General features: G+C 42.7%; 1 protein-coding gene across 2 annotated transcripts in view; it reads right to left on the reverse strand.

Moving 5' to 3' along the window:
* The window catches only part of HLTF (helicase like transcription factor), a 149,460-nt gene that overhangs the window by 35,177 nt on the left and 93,197 nt on the right, over window positions 1-21,086 (reverse strand). For both annotated transcript variants that reach the window (XM_073625911.1, XM_073625910.1), the window contains 5 exons: window positions 13,853-14,032; window positions 5,918-6,039; window positions 3,511-3,689; window positions 3,302-3,427; window positions 1,371-1,483 (listed from right to left, as the gene is read on the reverse strand). In XM_073625911.1, coding sequence (XP_073482012.1) covers window positions 1,371-1,483; window positions 3,302-3,427; window positions 3,511-3,689; window positions 5,918-6,039; window positions 13,853-14,032 — 720 coding nt within the window. The remainder of the gene's footprint in view (window positions 1-1,370; window positions 1,484-3,301; window positions 3,428-3,510; window positions 3,690-5,917; window positions 6,040-13,852; window positions 14,033-21,086) is intronic.

A 21,086-nucleotide genomic window follows, 5' to 3' on the forward strand; every position in this document is an offset into this window, starting at 1 on the left:
GCTGTATGTTCAACTATGTTTTTGGATATCTGGTTTGTGAATGGGAGTGTCTATGTTCAATCTAATCAGCTGATGCACTTGAAGTGTACTATAGAGGAAAGTTGCAGTGTCAGCATCCCTTTGGAAGTAATTTCTATTGCAAGGGGTGCCTAAAATGTTACTTGTATCTTAGTGCAGACTTCTGAGACAACCAGTGGGCCCATCACACAAGCAGGAAATGGCATTTCTTGGGTAGTGCTGGACCCAAGATTGTGTACAGAAGGCCTCCAGGTTGCCATATTACATTGAATGTTACAGAAAATTACATTGGCTGCAGATTGAAAAGAAAAGGTACATTTTAATAACATCACATTCAAGTACAAGTTCTAAACAAGACATGCATTAGACGCACACTGCACCACTTTTAGAATGCATAGAAATTGCTTTCACAAAATCTGTCTGCCCCAGTCTTTATAAATTCCAGGAGTATCTGGCAGCATCAACCCAAAACAGATATCAATTTTAGGTGGCCTTTCTGGGTGTGTCTGCTTCCTGCTGGCATGACTTAAGAGAAGAGTAATGCCCCGTACACACAGTCGGATTTTCCGACGGAAAATGTGTGATAGGACCTTGTTGTCGGAAATTCCGACCGTGTGTAGGCTCCATCACACATTTTCCATCGGATTTTCAGACACACAAAGTTTGAGAGCAGGCTATAAAATTTTCCGACAATAAAATCCGTTGTCGGAAATTCCGATCGTGTGTACACAAATCCGACGGACAAAGTGCCACGCATGCTCAGAATAAATAAAGAGATGAAAGCTATTGGCCACTGCCCGTTTATAGTCCCAACTTACGTGTTTTACGTCAGCGCGTTCAGAATGATCGGATTTTCCGACAACTTTGTGTGACCGTGTGTATGCAAGACAAGTTTGAGCCAACATCCGTCGGAAAAAATCCTAGGATTTTGTTGTCGGAATGTCCGAACAACGTCCGACCGTGTGTACGGGGCATTAGAGGGGAACAAGAAACATATTTCTAGTTTTGAACAGTGTGGGGGAAGGGTTAGAATCTTAAATCAAGTTTTGTTGTTGTATGCGTTTCATCTGTGAAAAATTTTGGAGACAATAAGTGAGATAACTTTTGCCACAAAGTGAGCGGAAATGCATGTTTGACAGATGTCCCAGGAACAAGTCTCCTCAATGGAAGATTACCTCTTTCTACCTGTTCCAGTGACAGCGCTATACTTTTAGATTGTTGTTCCCTTCAATGGTCACCAGAACAAAAAGGCTCATAAATTGAATAACAGACAACAACTTGGACACAACAACTGGGATACAAAGAACAGCTTTAAATCAACACTATGCTGGTATATTCTTAGTGTTTCTTACCTGAGAGCTGTTTGGATCAATGATAAGAATGCAGTGAACTGTGAAACAATGACACTTTTGACATGCGGATCTTTCTTTTTCTGTTCTGTCAGTGCATGCATTAAAGCACTTATCTGTAATGCAAAAATGAATGGCATTTGTATGACCACAACAATACATTATGTCTCAGACTAGGCTTAAAAAGTATGCAAGGGCTTTTTTTTTGACAATAGAATTATGCCCCATACACACGATCAGAAATTCTGTCAGCAAAAGTCGGATGTGAGCTTTTGGTCAGAAATTCCGGCCGTGTGTATGCTACATCGGACTTTTGCTGGCAGAATTCCAGCCAGCAAAAGATTGAGAGCAGGTTCTCTATTTTTCAGTCGGAAAAAGTTCCTATCCGAAAATGCGTTTGTCTGTATGCAATTCGGACGCGCAAAAAATCACACATGCTCAGAAGCATTGAATTTCATTTTCTCGGCTTGTCGTAGTGTTGTACGTCCCCGCGTTCTTGACGGTCGAAAGTTCAGAACTTTTGTGTGACCGTGTGTATGCAAGGCAAGCTTGAGCGGAATTCTGTCGGAAAAACCATCTAAGTTTTTTCTGACGGAATTTCTGATCGTGTGTATGGGGCATAAGAAAGCTTTAGACACTTTAGGGTTGATTTACTACAAATGGAGAGGGCAAAATCTGGTGCAGCTCTGCATACTAACCAATCAGCTTTCAGGTTTTATTGTCAAAGCTTAATTGAACAAGCTGAAGTTAGAAGCGAATTGGCTATCATGCACAGCTGCACCATGTTTTACCCTTTTCAGCTTTAGTAAATCAACCCCTCTGCCATGATTTTATTGTTTCAAAACACGTCAGTCAGCAGTGGTCCTCATGTCCTCTCCTTCAATACCTGGAGACTGTTGATATCGGGCTGATTGCCTTATCGGTTATAAGCTTTTATATTGCCGGTTTCTTTCACATGCTTGTGAGTAATTTTTAATAATTTTTTTTTAATTAATCTATCAAAGGATAATGCACAAGGCTGGTGTGCCCTCTTTTCTCTATTTCTTTTATGGTTTTATTGCTGTCCGTGTCCCCCGCAATGGAAATTCACCCCTCTATTAGTCCTGGCTGTTCCCCTGACGACACTTATGGACGTGAAAGCGTAGGCAGGAGCTTAACTTGACGTCATCATGGCCGCCAAGTGCAAGCCGGTGCAGCATTTTATCATTGTCTGCTGTTTTTACCTTTTAAATTGTGAGTACCCGTCTGTATATTTTTTTTATCTTTAAAATAAATGTGTAATACGGAGTTACACTATGTATGGCCTTTGTTCCTTTGCATAACATGCTGCATGTGGTTATCTGGCTGAGCCGATTAATACTGGAGGCACCTAGGAAGTCCATGAATGGTGTTTATGCTGGTGGTTTGCTGTTGGAAGCCTGGAATCGTCTAAATGTTAACATGCCTTGTTTATCTCTGTGATTGGGGATCAACATAATTTGGTAAGAGGCTCATTCAGGTGGTGAATGACACAAGGAACATGTGTGTGTTTCAAGAATCATGCATTCTGCTGGTGGAAGGCTGGAATTCCCGATTTACTTCTGTTTGCAGAGACTCACTTTTTTATATGTATTTATTTTCACAACACTTTGGAATAATTTAACTTTATGTTTATAGTGATGTTTGTGCTTATTTTTTGTGTAATTTAGTCCTGGTCACAAAGACAAAGTGAGGAGAAATCCAAATAATTTTGAGTTGTCATCAGAGCAAGAGGCGAGGGAAAATCCTCTAGAGGGGAGACCTGTTCCTGTGACAACTACCGGTATTTAAAGATCTCCTGTTGTGTCTCTATGACAGCAAGTGAAAATAAATCTCCCCAGTAAAACATAGGCAGCAAAAAACCTTCCCTATTTAAAAAAAAGGTTTTAAATGTAAAGATGTATTGCATGTCTTACTTTGGAACTGGACATCCATTTCTGATCATTATTTTGGCTGTCACTCAGGTTGCACTCGTCCTCTGGACATTCCAGCAAATGCTCCATGTACAGTTCACCTCTGCACATAGGACACTTTGCATTTGGCTGTAGGGAAAAATGCAGATTGAAGACTGAAAATTTTTAGTAGATCATTATTTAATAGTAAAAAGGAAAAAGAAAACACTTACCTTATTTCTGTGAATAACCTGACAAATGCACTCTTTACAAAAGACATGTGCACAGCGGGTTATAACTGGCATGTTCAGAGACTCCAAACATATAGAACACTCTTCATCTGAGCCTGAGCTCAGCACCATCTTTATCTTGTTCACCAGCTTCTCTCGCAATTCATCAGGGGTTGAACTGGCTGAAAATGTACATGTAAAGAGACACACAAAATATGTTTTAGTTCAGGTTATCATTTTTACACCTCTTGTGTATGTGTATTTTCAGCCCAAACTTGTTGTTCTTTTTTTTTTTTGATTGAGTGGGGAAGGATTAGAACCCCTGTCAGGTTTTTATTGCTCCCAGGGCTCCATTAGAGAGATTTCACCTCACTTCTTGTCCTGCTAACATTACACTGGACAGGAAGTGAGGATAAATCTTTAACCACTTGCTGACCGCCGCACGCCGATGTACGTCCAAAGTTTGCCGGCGGATATCGTTGTAGCTGCTGGTAGGGATGAGCTCCGGCGTGTTCGCATGGCGCACGTGCCGAGCCCGCCAGGAAGTCGGCACGGGGCAGCGCTAATCACAAGCAGTGAGACATTTCCCGATGTGCGGCTGCAGAGATCGGGAAATGTCTCCCTGCCTGTGATTAGCGCTGCGCCGTGCCGACTTCCTGGCGGGCTCGGCACGTGCGCCATGCGAACACGCCGGAGCTCATCCTTAGCTGCTGCCATAACCCCGGTATCCCCGTTTTCGTGCGGCGGTCAGCTTTCAGATAAAAGTGGTCTCTGCGGCAGATTCGCCGCAAGATCACTTTTATCAGTGGCGGAAGAGGGCCCCCCCCCCTCCCGCCGCAATCCGGTGCCCTCCGCCGCTTACCAGAGCCGTCGGTAGCGGCAGAGGCGATCGTGTCCTTCTCAGTGCTGTGCCTGGAGATGAGTGAGGCTAAGATGGCACCCACTCGTCTCCATGACACTGCTGGGAGGAGGCGACGTCAAAACGTCACTTCCACCCATATGTCTTAAAGGCACATTTTTTTCAATGTCATTTTTTTAAATTACTTTTTTTTTTTTTTTAATTGCATTTTAGTGTAAATATGAGATCTGAGGTCTTTTTGACCCCAGATCTCATATTTAAGAGGTCCTGTCATGCTTTTTTCTATTACAAGGGATGTTTACATTCCTTGTAATAGGAATAAAAGTGACACAATTTTTTTTTTTAAACAGTGTAAGAATAAATAAAATAATGAAGCGAACACATACGTAATAAGCACACATATGAAAACGGTGGTCAAACCACACATGTGAGGTATCGCCGCAATCGTTAGAGCGAGCGCAATAATTCTAGCCCTAGACCTTCTCTGTAACGCAAAACATGCAACCTGTAGAATTTTTAAAACGTCGCCCATGGAGATTTTTGAGGGTAAAAGTTTGACGCCATTCCACGAGGGGGCGCAATTTTGAAGCGTGACATGTTGGGTGTCAATTTACTCGGTGTAATATTATCTTTCACAATATAAAAAAAATTGGGCTAACTTTACTGTTGTCTTTTTTTTTTTATTCAAAAATTGAGCTTGTAAGACCGCTGCGCAAATACGGTGTGAAAAAAAGTATTGCAATGACTGCCATTTTATTCTCTACGGTGTTAGAAAAAAAACAATATATAATGTTTGGGGGTTCTAAGTAATTTTCTAGCAAAAAAACCTGTTTTAAACATGTAAACACCTAAATTCCAAAACGAGGCTGGTTTTGTCTATACTCCCTGTTGAATATTTTACCTTATTTCCTGTCTGGTGAAACGGTTGGGAGCAAGAGAGGAAGTGAGGATAGATCCCTCTAATAGCACACAAAATAGCAGTAAAAACAAATCCTTCCACACGCTGTTCAAAACTAGAAGCTCAATCTCTTTAAGGATTCTATGACAAATACCAGGCCACTTAGGTGGGTATGAAAATTTTCCATTGACTGCCCCAGGGATTCCACACAGCTGGGAGAGTCTGCAACATTTCTAGGCTATCTAGGTGGGTATGAAATCGTATCAGTGTTCAATGGGGTTGACCCTGGGATTCAACACAACTGGGTTGAGCTGAAGCATTGCCAGGTCATCTAGGTGGATATGAAATGTTACCAGTGTGCTCTATGACTGCACCAGAGATTTCACACAGCTGGGTATACTTAAGACAATTTCAAAAAGTGCTGTGAGATATGATGGCTCTCATCAAACGTTTTTCTATTCAGAGTAGCAATGGCTCTTCTAGGAGGTAGCAATCTGTCAAATATGTAACAGCTCCATCTAGTGTGTACAAACTATAATGTCACAGAAATTGTAATCCATGTATTTTCCATTTTACGGTAAAGAAAGGGAACCATAAATCTGTGCTTAACTAAATATTCTGCACATGTAATGAAATCATTCATCAGATCATACCTGACAGAGGATTTGACAGACTGGTTGAAACAAGATGGGGATGACAGCAGATCTGCCTTAATCGAACAAGCACTGCAAGCACATCAGCATAATGTGTCAGGACCGTTCCTTCATTAAAGTACCTGAAAAATATTGCATATTTACAGTAAGTACACAAGTATTTTATTATCCCAACAGCATGTTATACAGCTTTAAGCCCCCATTTAGACCTCTTTCACACTGAGGCGCTTTGCAGGCGCTATAGCGCTAAAAATAGCGCCTGCAAAGCGCCCTGAAACAGCAGCTCCTGTCTCTCCAATGTGAAAGCCCCGAGGTCTTTCACACCGGAGCGGTGCGCTGGCAGGGCATCAGAAAAAGTCTTGCCAGCAGCTGCTTTGGAGCGCATTAGGAGTGGTGAACTCACCGCTCCTAAAGCGCCCCTGCCCATTGAAAACAATGGGGCAGCGCTGCTGTACCGCCAGGAAAAGCGCCGCTGCGGCGGCGTTTTGCGGGCGGATTTAACCCCCTTTCGGCCGCTATTGGGGGTTAAACCCGCCCGAATAGCGCCGCTAAAAATAGTGCCACTTTACCGCTGATGCCCGGGGCGGCTCAGTGTGAAAGGGGTCTTACACCTGAGCATTTTTCTGCTTGTTTTCCTATGCCTGACTATGCAGAATCTCATTCTAATTGTGCCTGTTCACACTTGTACGCTCAGTTGCTCTATGCGCAAAAAAGTACATGAGCTTTTTTGATCCTGTAGATTTCAATAGGAAGACTTCTAAAAGCGTAATACCTGCTCTCTTTAACTACTTGACCTCCGGAAGATTTACCCCCTTTCATGACCAGGCCATTTTTTGCTCAAAAACCTGCCTGGTGGGGGATGGGCTCACTGAGAGCAGGCTTCACTATTGTCGCTTTCTTCCTATTGGGTTGTATACTGCTGGTGATCGCACAATATATCCATCTTCTTATGTGAGCCCTGATGTCCCTTTGATATTTGATGACCTGCCTGCCAATTATGGAGTGTGCCATTCGAATCCACTATTAAACCTCTTGCATCATATGATTACATCGCTTGTTTTCATATCTTTCTGGTAAGCAGATTGATAGCACGTGGGTGTGCCCTTCCTTTGCACATTGAAGTTTGGTGGAGGCTCTACGTCATCTTTATCCAATATTGATCCTCTATGGACTATCACATATTTTTATTAATTTGTTTCACCTAAGCGCTGCATTTAAGATTTTTACATTTGTGTTGGATGAATCAACAAACTATGCTGGCTGCTTTCCTTGTTCTATGTAGTTAGCGCAGATACACCCTGTTTTCATAGATTGACCCTTATTCGATGCTTGCAGCAGTTTTTTTTTATATACCTCTCACCTTGCACACAGTAGCGCAGAAATATATATACACTTTAGGATCAAAAACCTGCCTTTACAATCACTTTAACATCAAGACCAATCAAAGGGTTAACTGTGTGCCTAGCCAGTGTTTATGTGAACTGTGTGAGGTGCTTTAGGGAAGAGATGGAATTTATTTCCTGCTTTGCAGGGACACAAACTCCATCCCTCCTCCCCTGTCAGAATTGAGATCTGCTTTGTTTACATAGGCAGATTGCAGTTCTGTGTCTTTGCCTGACTATCGGTGGGTTCCGGCAGACATTGAGTACCTGGCACCCACTGATTGGCTGTGTGTAAGCATGCGCGCCCCTTACCCAGAAATGCGGGATCACGTGTGTGTGTGTGTGTGTGTGTGTGTGTGTGTGTGTGTGTGTGTGTGTGTGTGTGTGTATATATATATGTATCTCAGCAAAGGGTTAGTGCCTTACCTCTCCTTCTATAGAAAGGAAAAAAAAAATGCCTATAAAATGCCTGAAATATGCCTGTAATATTCCAGACAAATGCCTGAAAAAAAGGCTTCAACTATTCTGCATCGATGCAGATGAAACGCGATTGCACAATGATATCATCCCGGCGGGACACATTAGGGCTTTTAGAGTGCTGTCAGGCTCAGGGACCCTCCTCTGATCCAGGGCCCCCAGGCTGTCAGGACCCCTTACCTCACAGGGCAGGGGCTGGCCATCCCCTCTGGGCACCATGCAGTGGGCAGGGTACATGCTGAACGGACACCCTGCCAGCAGCAGACGCAATCTCACAAGAGCACTGCGGACTGATTGGGCCCGGAGTGCTCTCCCATTACCCCAGGGCCGACCTGGCCCTGCCAGGGAAGCAGCAGCAGGAGGAGGAAGGTCAGGACGACATGCCGGCTGGGAACAATGTCTCAGAGGGCCACCACCGCGCCGACATCACCCACCTCACCTCCAGCTCATCGGGCCTGACCTCTGGCACCTGAGGAGCCTGTAGAGAAAACTGCCCCCCAACAGGCCCATGGACTGCCGCCCCCAATGGACTGCTCAATGAGGCCCTGCTCTCTGCCTGCACTACGCATGGCATCTGCTACGAGTCCGATCTTCAAACGCCCAACATCATGAGGCTCATCAACTGGGACCTGTCCGAGCCCTACTTCATCTATACCTACCTACCACTACTTTATCCACAACTGGCTGCAGCTCTGCTTCCTGGTAAGTCGGGGTAGTACAGAGCCCAGCAATCCTAATCACCAAGGCCTGCTACACTACATCTGGGGGGGTACTACAGGTCCCAGCATTCCCCCTCATTGTCCTAACCAGGGCCTACTACACTACACCTAGGTGGACTACAAGGCTCAGCATCCCTCTCTGTTCTCACCAGGTCCTGCCACACTACAACTGGGGGGACTACAAGGTCCAACATTCCTCTCTGTCCTCACCAGGTCCTGCCACACTACAACTGTAGGGACTAAAGGTCTCAGCATTCCTCCTCTCCTGACTAGTGACTAGGACCTGAGCCTACTACACTGCAACTGGGGGACTACAGGTCCCATCATTCCCTCTGTCCTAACTAAGACCTTCTACGCTGCGAATGGGGGGGGGAATATGGGTCCCAGCATTCCTCTTCTGTTCTTACCAGGGCCCACTAAACTACAACTGGGATGACTACAGGTCCCAGTAATCCTCCTCTCCCAATTAGGGCCTACTACACTGCAATTGGGGGGATTACAGGGCTCAGCCTTTCCATGGGTGTCCTGAACAGGGCCTGCTAATGCTATACTACAACTGTGAAGACCACAAGGCCAAGCATTTCTCCTCTGTTCTGGCCAAGGCCTAACACACTGCAACTGTGGGGACTACAAGGTCCTATATTCCCTCTGTTCTAACCAGGGCCTGCTACATCACAGCTGAGGATTTGGGGGGGGGGGGGGGGGGATGCAGCCTTGAACGATTCTGACTGCTTACAATTCTTGATGAAAACCGTGGGCAGTAATCGTAATTCATTGCTAAATCGAAGACATGATAATCGTAATCGATTTGTGAGACCAGTGAAGATTCGCACCTCTACAAGCCACAGTGCCCCCACCAAGGGACCTTTGTATATACTGGGGTCTGAACTCTAAGGAGACTCTTTCCAGAGTCTCCATAATAGGAGCACATATAGGAATGGATAGATTATGGTCATTTTATGGTATGGTTGGTATTGGTCATGCTACACTGTAACCATGTGAAATTTTTATCATTTTCTTCACACAAATAGAGCTTTCTTTTGGTGACATTTAACCACTAGCAGACCAGCCGCCGTCATTACACTGCGGCAGGTCAGCTCTCTCCTGCAAATCAGAGTCTCCTGCAAAGTAGCTGTACTTTGGCCCTCTAAACAGCTATAGCAGGCGCGCGTTCCCGCTGCACAGTGGGGGAACCGATGCGCACGGCCGGCAGTCGTGATGACCGCCAGCCGGGCACGGGAGCCAGAACGGGGATTTGTGTGTGTAAACACACAAATCCCTGTTCTGAGAGGAGAAGACAGATTGTCTTCTCCTAAGTAGGAACAGCGATATGTCTCCTCCTCTAGTCAGTCCCATCCCCCCCACAGTAAGAAACACAAACGAGGGAACATATTTAACCCCTTGATCGCCCCCTAGCATTAACCCCTTCCCTACCAGTGACATTTACACAGTAATCAGTGCATTTTTATAGCACTTATCGCTGTATAATAGTCAATGGTCCCAAAAATGTGTCAAAAGTGTCCGATCTGTCCGCCGCAATGTTGCAGTCCCGATAAAAAAAAAAAAAAAAAAAAAAAAAAAAAAAAAAATCGCAGATCGCCCCCATTACTAGTAAAAAAAATAAATAAAAATGCCAGAAATCTATCGCGTAGACGCCATAACTTTCGCGCAAACCAATCAATATTTTACCAAAAATATGTAGAAGAATATATATCGGCCTAAACTGATGAAGAAATTTGTTTTTTTAAAAATAAAAAATTGGGAATATTTATTATAGCAAAAACGAAAAAAATGTATTTATTTTTTTCAAAATTGTCACTGTTTTTTTTGTTTATAGCGCAAAAAATAAAAAACGCAGAGGTGATCAAATACCACCAAAAGAAAGCTCTATTTGTGGGGAATAAAAGCGAAGTTAAAGCGATGCAGTGCCGTATCGCAAAAAATGGCCTGGTCATTAAGAGGGCAAATCCTTCCAGGGCTGAAGTGGTTAATTACTGCTCTTTTTTTTTTTTTGATAAAAAAAAGACCAAAAATTTTGAAAAATAAATAAAAGTTTTTCTTAGTTTCTGTCAGTAAATTTTGTAAACATCAGTCTCCTTCACTGATGTGCGCTGATGAGGCGGCACTGATGAGGTGGCACTTATGAGGAGGCACTAATATGCTGCACTGATGAGCACTGATAGGCGGCACTGATGGGCAGCACTGATGGCACTGACTGGCATCACTAATGGGCACTGATTGATGGCACTGATTGCTGGCACTGGTGGCGCTGTATTGTAATCAGGGCACTCATTACATGTCTGGATGTCCCCTGCGAGGAGATGCCGCTGATCAGTTCTCCTCGTCACACACCCTGTCAGTGTGAGGCGATGAGAGCCGATTATCGGCATCTCTGTGTTTACATGTGACCGGCTGTAATTGGACACAGCCGATCACATGGTTAAAGAGCCGCAGCTCTTTACAGAGATTGGGGTCTCGCCGTGTCCTAGCAACACTGTGCGGTCAGATCGAGAGCCGCACCGCCCCTCTGTCATTTGACAGCGGGTGGGCAGCAAATGGTTAAGGGCAGGTGTGCCTGGAGGGAGCCCACCCCTCCTTAACCACTTGCCAACCAGCCGCTGTCATTATACTGCGGCAGGTCAGCTCGTTCCCGCGAATCGACGTAGGTGTACATTGGCTCTTTTAAGAGCTATAGCAGATGCGCACGCGCCCCCTGCAATGGCGGGGGAGCTGATGCGCATGTTCGCTTGCCGCGATGTCCGCCGGCCACCCGCGATCGCTCCACAGAGCGCCAGAATGGGGATCTGTCAATGTAAACAAACAGATCCCTGTTCTGACAGGGGAGTAGAGTGATCGTCTGTTGCTAGTGATCAGAAACAACTATCTCTCTCCTCCAGTCAGTACACTCCCCCCCAGTTAGAAACACCTCCTAGGGAACACATTTAACCCCTTGTTCACCACTAGTGTTAACCCCTTCCCTGCTAGTGTAATTTATATAGTAATCGGTGCATTTTTATAGCACTGATCGCTGTATAAATGTCACTGGTCCCAAAAAAGTGTCAAAAGTGTCTGATCTGTCCACCGCAATGTCCCAGTCCCGCTAAAAATCGCTGATCACCGCCATTACTAGAAAAAAATAAATAAATCTATCCCCTATTTTGTAGACGCTATAAACTTTTGCGCAAACTACCAAAAATATTTGGTAGTTTACCAAAAATATGTAGAATACATATTGGCCTAAAGTGATGAAGAGATTTTTTATTTTTTTTAATTTTTAGCAAAAAGTAAAAATTGTTTTTTTTTTTTTTCAAAATGGTCTTTTTTTTGTTTATAGCGCAAAAAATAAAAACCACAGAGGTGATCAAATACCACCAAAAGAAAGCTCTATTTGTGGAGAAAAAAGGGCGGCAGTGCCGTATCGCAAAAAATGGCCTGATCGTTAAGGGGGAAAATCTTCCGGTCCTTAAGTGGTTAAAGGCACAGGGATGCACGTGATGCCCAGCAAGAGCACAATGGCAGCGTAGGCATCCCGTGGGTCCCTGTACCCAATTTAACCAACTGTCCAAAAAGTTAACCAATTTAACTAACTGTCCATACGGGGCTCCGCTAATTAATGTGCACGGCCCCTAATCTACAGGCAGGGCGCCGGACGCATGGATTTTTTTTTAAGCACATGATTAGAGCCTGAGGTTCTAATGGTCTTCAAAAAAGGGTGGGCTCGGGGCGTGGGATCGCCGCCTTCCCGTCCTTTCCCGTGGGGGTCTGGGGAATCGCCGCCTTCTGTCTGCCTCCCGCAGGAGGGGGGGGCGTATTGTTTGCTCCCACCCTCAAATATTGAGCACCAGCAGCCACTGTATAATTTTATAACTGTCCTTTGCAGCGAGGTGCACACGGAAGGGCAATGCACATTACCAAACAAACAACAGGTTTCCCAGCACACTTATCGACCAGTCTGCAAAGCAACTTAATTGGCCCTCTCTAACAGTTTACGTTAAAAACAGAAGGTTATACCTACATTCATTTCAAGTGATTGGACACTGGTAAAAACTTTGCTGAGTCTACCCCTTAGGGCTCACTTACATTTGCTTCAGATGGCATGGGAAACACTTTTTTAAAGCACTCTGAATACCAAAGCACCTGTCACTAAATAAAATAGTTACTTTACATTCCTGTTTACACTGTTGTGTTTGCTTGGTTTCAAAAATTATACTCCATGTATTTTTCTTCAAAGCGTCTCCAAACCTCCATAGAAGTCTAAAACGCTTTCTTACAACACCTGAAGCTTTTGAGAAGCATTATCTTTGCTTTGTTTTAGAGGTATTGCAGATATGAGATATCCCAGGATGCACTGGGAAACCAACAAGCGAACTGGAAATATGTCATCTGCAGTCACTTCCGGTTCATGTGTGTATATTCTGGAAGTATCTGGTGCAGACGTCAGATCTGGTGTGCAGCATGAAGCAGCAGGGAAGTGAGTGGGGTCTGGACTGGAGCAGAGCAACTAGCAGACGGCACATGTGGTGAGTGGGGACCAAAGAGAAAGGACTGAGGGGCAGAGGATCAGCTGAGCTGGGGGACTAGAGCAGAAGAAGGTGAGCAGCGTGGTAGTAATATAATGGGGGGTGAGCAGGGACTGGAGAGAGGATCAGCAGAGCTGGGGGTACTACTAAAACAGGGGATCTGCTGCACGAGAGTACTAATAAGCTGGGGATCTGCTAAATGAGGGTACTAATGAGCTGGGGATCTGCTGAGTGGGGGTACTACTGATCTGGGGCTCTACTGGACTCCTTTAAAACAAATAGAAAATCAACACACTCAGAGCATTTGCCAAGCTTCCAAAAAGCATCACTGAAGCATCAAAAATACATAAAAAAAGCATCTTGAAGCGGTAGGCGCTTTAATGTGTGTTAAAAGTCGAAGCAACTGTAAATCAGCCCCATATGAACCTGCCCACTCTGGGAGGCTCGTTTTGTTAGCAAGCAATAAAGAGAACACAAAGAGAGGGGAGGAACCTGTGTCTTTTACTGTACTCCAAGATACAGAGTTTACAGGTACGTTAAAATTCCTCTTATATTTATAGTGCAGGACAGAGAAATCAATTCATGGATCATGGGACCTCCCCACACTAAACAGCTGCAACATCCCCACAGGGGGAAAAGAAGAAGGCCAAAGGGCTCTAAAACAACTGTTAACAGAAGCATTAGTGGGTTCTAAACAGCCTCAGAGCAAGCAGTTTGGGAAAACATGAAAGAGAATTTAGGCGGCATCTCCACTGTACGGCTTTAAGCTTCTTAAGGTAATGCTTTTCAAATACAGCAGTCGGAATGGCCACAAAAAGTCTCAGTGCAAACTCTTACCTGCTAATAATAACTTTTCCTTCATTCTGCATTGATTCATATATTTTTCTTTCTTCGGGTGAAAGTTTGATGTGCTGGACATAAACTTTACGTTCAGGCAATTGCAGTACTGGCTTTCCTTTAACTTTTGTTGTTTTTGTCCTCCTCAGGGTGATATTTTTAATAAGTGCTTGTAATCGGCTAAAAGGAAAAAATTGAAATCTTAGTTGTAATGTATACAGATGTAATAATGATTTCAAATATTAAATGTGTATACAGATTTATAATATATAAAGTTAAAGGATAAGTTCACCTTTGGGAACACGTTCCACCCATTTTTAGGCTGCAGCTGCTGCCCACAACCACCCCTCCCTGTGGCAGCTATATGGGAAGAAGTTTCCCGTACTAGCTGCCACTTTTTCAAATCATTGTGGCCGTGCGGGGCTCCGCCTACACGGCCGCGTCATTCATTTACACAGTTCTGTGTGTGAATGGACTACAAGCCCTAACATCCTTAATGGCTGAAGTAGACAGCAATGGAAATTCGCTGCTCCAGGTGAGGCACAATGAATAGTGTGAGACTCCGCACATGGATGCAAGCCCCAGCTCGCCTGCCGTAGAAGACCGAATAAGGAAAGAAATTGGCTGCACATCAACATTCTTGAAGTCCATTTATTAAATGTTCCATACAAACAATACTGTATGGGTGATACTCCCGCAATGTCAGCTGGTGACTAGACTAATCGGCCCACTGCAGCAGGCACCTAGTTAACTGATCCGTGACAGATAAATGGGTTAAATGAATAATGATAGTGCTGCGCTGTGAACTCAAGAAAGTGCTAAAGATAAACTAAACTAAAGTGCAAATGCATAAAAATGACCGTAAATTACAAACTTTTAAAAAAACAGGGTCAAATATAAAATGTGAATCCAAATGACCTATATATGGAAAATTGGCACATGATGCAAACAAAAGTGCTAAAGTGCAAATTATGTGCAACACAAGAAAAAAGAAACAATTAGCACAAGGTGGTGAAGAGAAACATTATTATGAATGTGAATAAAACAAATATCCAATGAGCCAACCCAGGGTTCAGGTGGTGAATGAACAACAGTCCCATAAAAGGTGAAATAAATGCTTCCATTTCAGTGACACAAAATCAAACAGTCCAAAAAGCTGATAAATCTGTGATGTTCCCTTCACCGTAACCGTGAAGTAAAGACGGCCGATGCCTGGCCAATCAACTGTAATGGCACCTGAATGTGCACTAACCCCTCACCTTACTGCTGTAAGGTTTCAGCATAGACTGGATGTGATGCCTCAGGACAGGTTCCTCAGAGAGTCCCTCTTTGGATGGAAAGAACAACAAATCTTTAGGGTACAGCCTCCTCTCCAGTTAGCTCGATGGGGAAGTGTCACGGAACGTCCCACACTCCGCTTGAGTGCTTCCGTCAGTATACCGCTTCCTAAGTTCTGGAACACGAGTCCAATGGATCTGGCTATAGGAACCCCCAAGAACTAGACAACACCAGTCTTGGAGTACATCAGGACTAACTCTTTATTTGAGATATCACACACATTTATACAGCAGGCTGACTCAAAGCTAACCTAATTAACATGAGCTAATTTACTAAAAAATTTACCCAGACCAGATGACAGACTTGTGGGCACCGAGCTTCTCACACAATAGTATAAAACACAATAGCTGGAGCCAATTACAATTAACAATACAAACAACAATCTCCCCCCTCCTCAGCCTAGACCATTCGTCTCCTAGCCAGTGCTGGTGGCTAATGTGATCAGCTCATTCAATTAACATAAACACAGGTAGTTGGAGTTGATGACACCAGCATCTCCTCACAGGATGTGTCCCAACAGAATGAATCAGTCTTATCAGCAGGGGGCTGCTGGAGGAATCCCCCCTCCCTCTTCAGGGACACAAATCCACAGCAAGGAGTCCCCAACAGAATCAAACAACATACAATATATACATATATATATATATATACACGACTGAGTCCGATTAGTACAGTTCAGACTGGATTTCTCATTCACCTCACAAAGAGTATTGTTCCATTGAAAATCCAGGGCCCATAATCAAAAGGCAACAGGCTTGCATTCAGTCCTCTCCAACAGCCTCTGTCCCGGCTAGGTCTGTCACAGGAAGATACAGGTGGAAGAAAGATCCAGAATAGCATAATACCACTAAAACTTCATTTTTATGCAAAGTAAATAGAATAGGTACACTCACTTGTATAAAAAATGCACGGGTAACAATCCACAAGCTCGTTCACTTGCATCACTTCCAGTTTGCCTATTGCTCCAATCCCGACATGTATCGTCACATCACGTGACTTCATCAAGGGAAAACAATAGGCTAATGTGATGTCCTTAAATAGTATGGTGAAAATGAGTGGCAGCAGCCATTTTGTTGTAGACCGCCATTGGAATACATTACGGCCATTTTACCATGGTCTCACATAGACTAACATTACTGCGGCCATTTTCCCATGGTTTTACTTATGCAATAACATTGTGGCAGCCATAAAATATAAGTCTCAAAGGCGATGGGATATATACACATGATAACACCTAGAGATCCGGAGACATGAAAAATAGTGGTGTAATAAAAGAAACAAGTCCAAAATGATCCGAGCCAATAAAAAAATAAATAAAAATAGAAATTTTAATAAAAAAATATTTAATAAAAAAACGAGGAGTACAGACATTTAAAAAAGGGGGATGTAAGAACCAGTATTAAAAATAGGGGAGACGAAGCCCTAGGAATACCGGAAATGGAACAAGAGATCCTAATGTAAGTCAAATATACAAAGGTATAGATAACAGTGGAATATGCAGGCAAGCGACTACTAACAATATCTAAAGAATATGAGAGCAAGGTACATAACCTAAACTAAATGATAGATAAAAAAAATGGAGTAATGGATGGAGTATATAAAACACGTGGCTGTAAAATGACGTATATGGTGAAAATATGCGAGATATATGTAATATTGATTAAAAATCATTAATAAAGCAATTGAAATCAAACTCAATGTTGAGTCCGTGAGGTGAAAAAGTGTCCATTAAAAATATCCATTTGGATTTGAGTTGGCTGAGGGTTCTCACCTTGTCCCCCCCCGCCAGTGTCTGGTGTAGGGTACAATACCCCAAAATTTCAAGTGTGTGGGATCTTTATTATGAAATTTGGCAAAGTGTTTGGATACACTATGCTTATATAGCCTTTCAATATATTCTTTCAGATGGATCCTTAAAAGTCTTTTAGTACAGCCAATAAATTGTAGCCCACAGCTACATTCTAAGGCATATACTGCCCCCTCGGTGTTACATCCTATGAATTCCTCTATATCATAGGTAGTGCCATTACTTGTAGATTTAAACTGGAGCTTTTTCTCATTGGGGCATTTGGTGCGAGTACATTCAAAGCATCTTTTGCATGGATAAAATCCTTTACCAGTAAAAAAAAAAAAAAAAAAGGTGAAGCTCTTTTTTGGGGGATCTATAACACTTTTCACCAACTGGTCACGAATGGTAGGGGCTCTTCTATTGATAAACCTCAGTCTCTTGGGTAGTATATCTTGAAAGTGTTGTCTGTCTGTGGGATGTGCCAATGGCGCTTAATTATTTTCTCTATTTTCTTGTACTGGATATTGAAATCCAGCACAATAGGTATGATATCTTGTTGACAATTGTGTGGTGTCTTATCTTTGATAAGGTCCCCCCTATCCATCTGTGCCACTTCCGCAATTTTCTCTTCTTCAAAACCCTTGTTATAGCCTTTCTGTACGAATCTGTCCCCTATCATGTTAGCTTGTGTCAGAAAATCTCCTACAAGGTGCTTTACGTCTCAATCGCATGATTTGGCCTTTGGGAATGTTGAAGAGCCAGTTACTCTGATGGCAACTTTTAATCGGTAGGTAGCTGTTTCGATCCACATTTTTGAAATGTGTTTTGGCGACGTATTTATCATTTTTCCGAGAGATTTCCAGATCGAGGAACGAAATCTTTTCTTCCTCTATTTCCCATGATTGTCTGATGTTTCTATCGTTACTGTTCAATATATTCACAAAAATTTGGAGATGTTCACAATCCCCTTTCCATAAAATAAATACATCATCAATATACCTGCTGTAAAGTGCAAGTGCTCCTGGTGGATTAAAAATGGCTTCTTCTTCCCATTGGGCCATGAAGAGTCCTGCTATGCTGGGTGCGAATCTGGCTCCCATGGCCACTCCTGTCTTTTGTTGATAATGATGATGGTACCAAAAATAGCTGTGTTTGAGACAGAAATCGAAGCATTTGATAAGGTATTTTCTCTGTATACAGGGAAGGTTGGTGTACTTTTTAAGACCCCATTTGGTCGCTTCACATGCCTGGTGATGGTGGATGATGGTTTATAATGAAGAGACATCGGCTGTGGCCAATAATAGGGGTCCTGTATCTGTTCTCTCTTCTATTAATTGTAACATTTGTTTAGTATCTTTCAAATAAGCTCTTTTTTGTCCGATTCTTGCTGGAGCATTGGAGGATCCGTCTTGTCTTCATGAATCTTTTTGCTTCCTTTTTGTCAAGAATGCTCTTTTTTAGGCCTAGATTTACCATTTGTTGTAATTCTTTTTTCCATTTGAATATGGGATTACTAAGTAGGGTGCTATATGTTTCCTTATGTTCCAATAATTTGAGCATCCCAGTGTGATATTGCTCTACAGACTGGATGACAATGCCCCCCCCTTTGTCCGAGGGTCTAATGACAAGGTTTTTTCTCTTAGTTAACATTTGAATCCCACATTTGATGGATCTTGGTTCTTCTTTCTTTGTGATCTTCAAATTCTTAATATCCTGCGTGACAAGATTTTTGTACACCTGAATATATTTATTACCATTTCCGTTAAAAATAGATCTGTTCCTCAGATTGCCGTGTATGATTCTCTCTTTTGGATCCTGGGGTCTTACTTTTATTTGGATTGTCCAGCAAATACTTTTTATATGTAGTTTTTTTTTGTATATACGTCAAACGATATACGTTTGAAATTTGACTAGGTTCTTAACCTGCATATTTAAGTCCCTTATCAAGTACCCTTATTTCTTCTTGTGTAAGTGGTACTTTGCTAAGGTTAAAAATCCACTCTCCTATTATTCTATTTTGCGCTTACTTTCTCTTTCCTGCTCTGCATCCTCTTTTCTTACTGGACTTTTCCTTCTCTCTCTTGTTACTTCTGATCTTCTCGGGGGGTGGTATTCTGTCCCTCTCTTTAAAAAAGATCTATTATGTCTTGATTCTGTATAGCTCCCATACTGATGTCTCTCACATCTATCCTCTTCTCTGTAGTCTCTGAGGGGAGCATAATAATTATACGTGGCAATGGGGCTCCTCTCGTGCTGTCTGTATGGTTCATATGGTTGACCTCTTCCTTCTCTATGGTGATGGGTGGGTGCAGGGCTCCTATCATGGTGTCTCTGGGCTTCGTAAGCTCCTCCCCTTGTCTCTCTGGTACCATAACTGGACCTAGAGATATGAGGGGTCCACCTCATGAACCTTATAGACAACATAAATAAAGTCCAGCCTACAACAGACCCAACTATGGTACCAGAAAGACACGGGGAGGAGCTTACGAAGCCCAGAGCGACATTGCTCAAATTATTGGAAGATAAGGAAACATATAGCACCCTACTTAGTAATCCCATATTAAAATGGAAAAAAGAATTACAGCAAGTGGTACATCTAGGCCTTGAAAAGAGCATTCTTGACAAAAAGGAAGCAAAATATTTAATACCAGAGGCGTGCCGAACCCCTATTATTTACGCACTGCCAAAGATTCATAAAGACAAGACGGATCCTCCACTGAGACCTATTCTAAACGGCATTGAATCAATCACAGCAAGAATCGGATAATATATAGATAAATATTTACAACCAGCGGTACAAAAAACAAGAGCTTATTTGACAGATACTAAACAAATGTTACAATTATTAGAAGAGAGAACAGATAAAGGACCCCTATTAATGGCCACAGCCGATATCTCTTCATTATACACCATCATCCACCATCACCAGGCATGTGAAGCGACCAAATGGGGTCTTAGAAAGTACACCAACCTTTCCAGTATACAGAGAAAATACCTTATCAAATGCTTAGATTTTTGTCTTAAACACTGCTATTTTTGTTACCATCATCATTATCAACAAAAGACAGGAGTGGCCATGGGATCCAGATTTGCACCCAGCATAGCAGGACTCTTCATGGCCCAATGGGCAGAAGAAGCCATTTTTAATAATCCACAAGGAGCACTTGCACTTTACAGAAGGTACATTGATGATGTATTTATTTTATAGAAAGGAGATCGTGAACATCTCCAAAAATGTTTGAATATATTGAACAGTAACGACAGAAACATCAGACTATCATGGGAAATAGAGGAAGAAAATATTTCGTTCCTCAATCTGGAAATCTCTCGGAAAAATTATAAATACATCACCAAAACACATTTAAAAAATGTGGATCGGAACAGCTACCTACCGATTAAAAGTTGCCGTCACAGTAACTGGCTCTTCATCATTCCCAAAGGCCAAATCATGCAATTGAGACATAATTGCACTGATGTAGGAGATTTTCTGAAACAAGCTAACATGATAGGGGACAGATATAATAAGGGTTTTGTAGAAGAGAAAATTGCGGAAGTGGCACAGATGGGGGGACCTTATCAAAGATAAGACACCACACAATTGTCAACAAAATCTTGTACCTATTGTGCTGGATTTCAATATCCAGTACAAGAAGATAGAGAAAATAATTAAGCGGCATTGGCACATGCTACAGACCGACAAACACCTTCAAGATATACTACCCAAGAGACTGTGGTTTATCTATAGAAGAGCCTCTACCATTTGTGACCAGTTGGTGAAAAGTGTTATAGATCCCCCCAAAAAAAACTTCACCTTTTTTACTGGTAAAGGTTTTTATCCATGCAAAAGATGCTTTGCATGTACTCGCACCAAACGCCCCAATGAGAAAAAGCTCCAGTTTAAATCTACAAGTAATGGCACTACCTATGATATACAGGAATTCATAGGATGTAACACCGAGGGGGCAGTATATGCCTTAGAATGTAGCTGCAGGCTACAATTTATTGGCCGTACTTAGAATGTAGCTGCAGGCTACAATTTATTGGCCGTACTAAAAGACTTTTAAGGATCCGTCTGAAAGAACACGTACAGAATATATTGAAAGGCTA

Source organism: Aquarana catesbeiana, linkage group LG04, assembly GCF_042186555.1.
Source record: "Aquarana catesbeiana isolate 2022-GZ linkage group LG04, ASM4218655v1, whole genome shotgun sequence".
Classification (NCBI taxonomy): domain Eukaryota; kingdom Metazoa; phylum Chordata; class Amphibia; order Anura; family Ranidae; genus Aquarana; species Aquarana catesbeiana.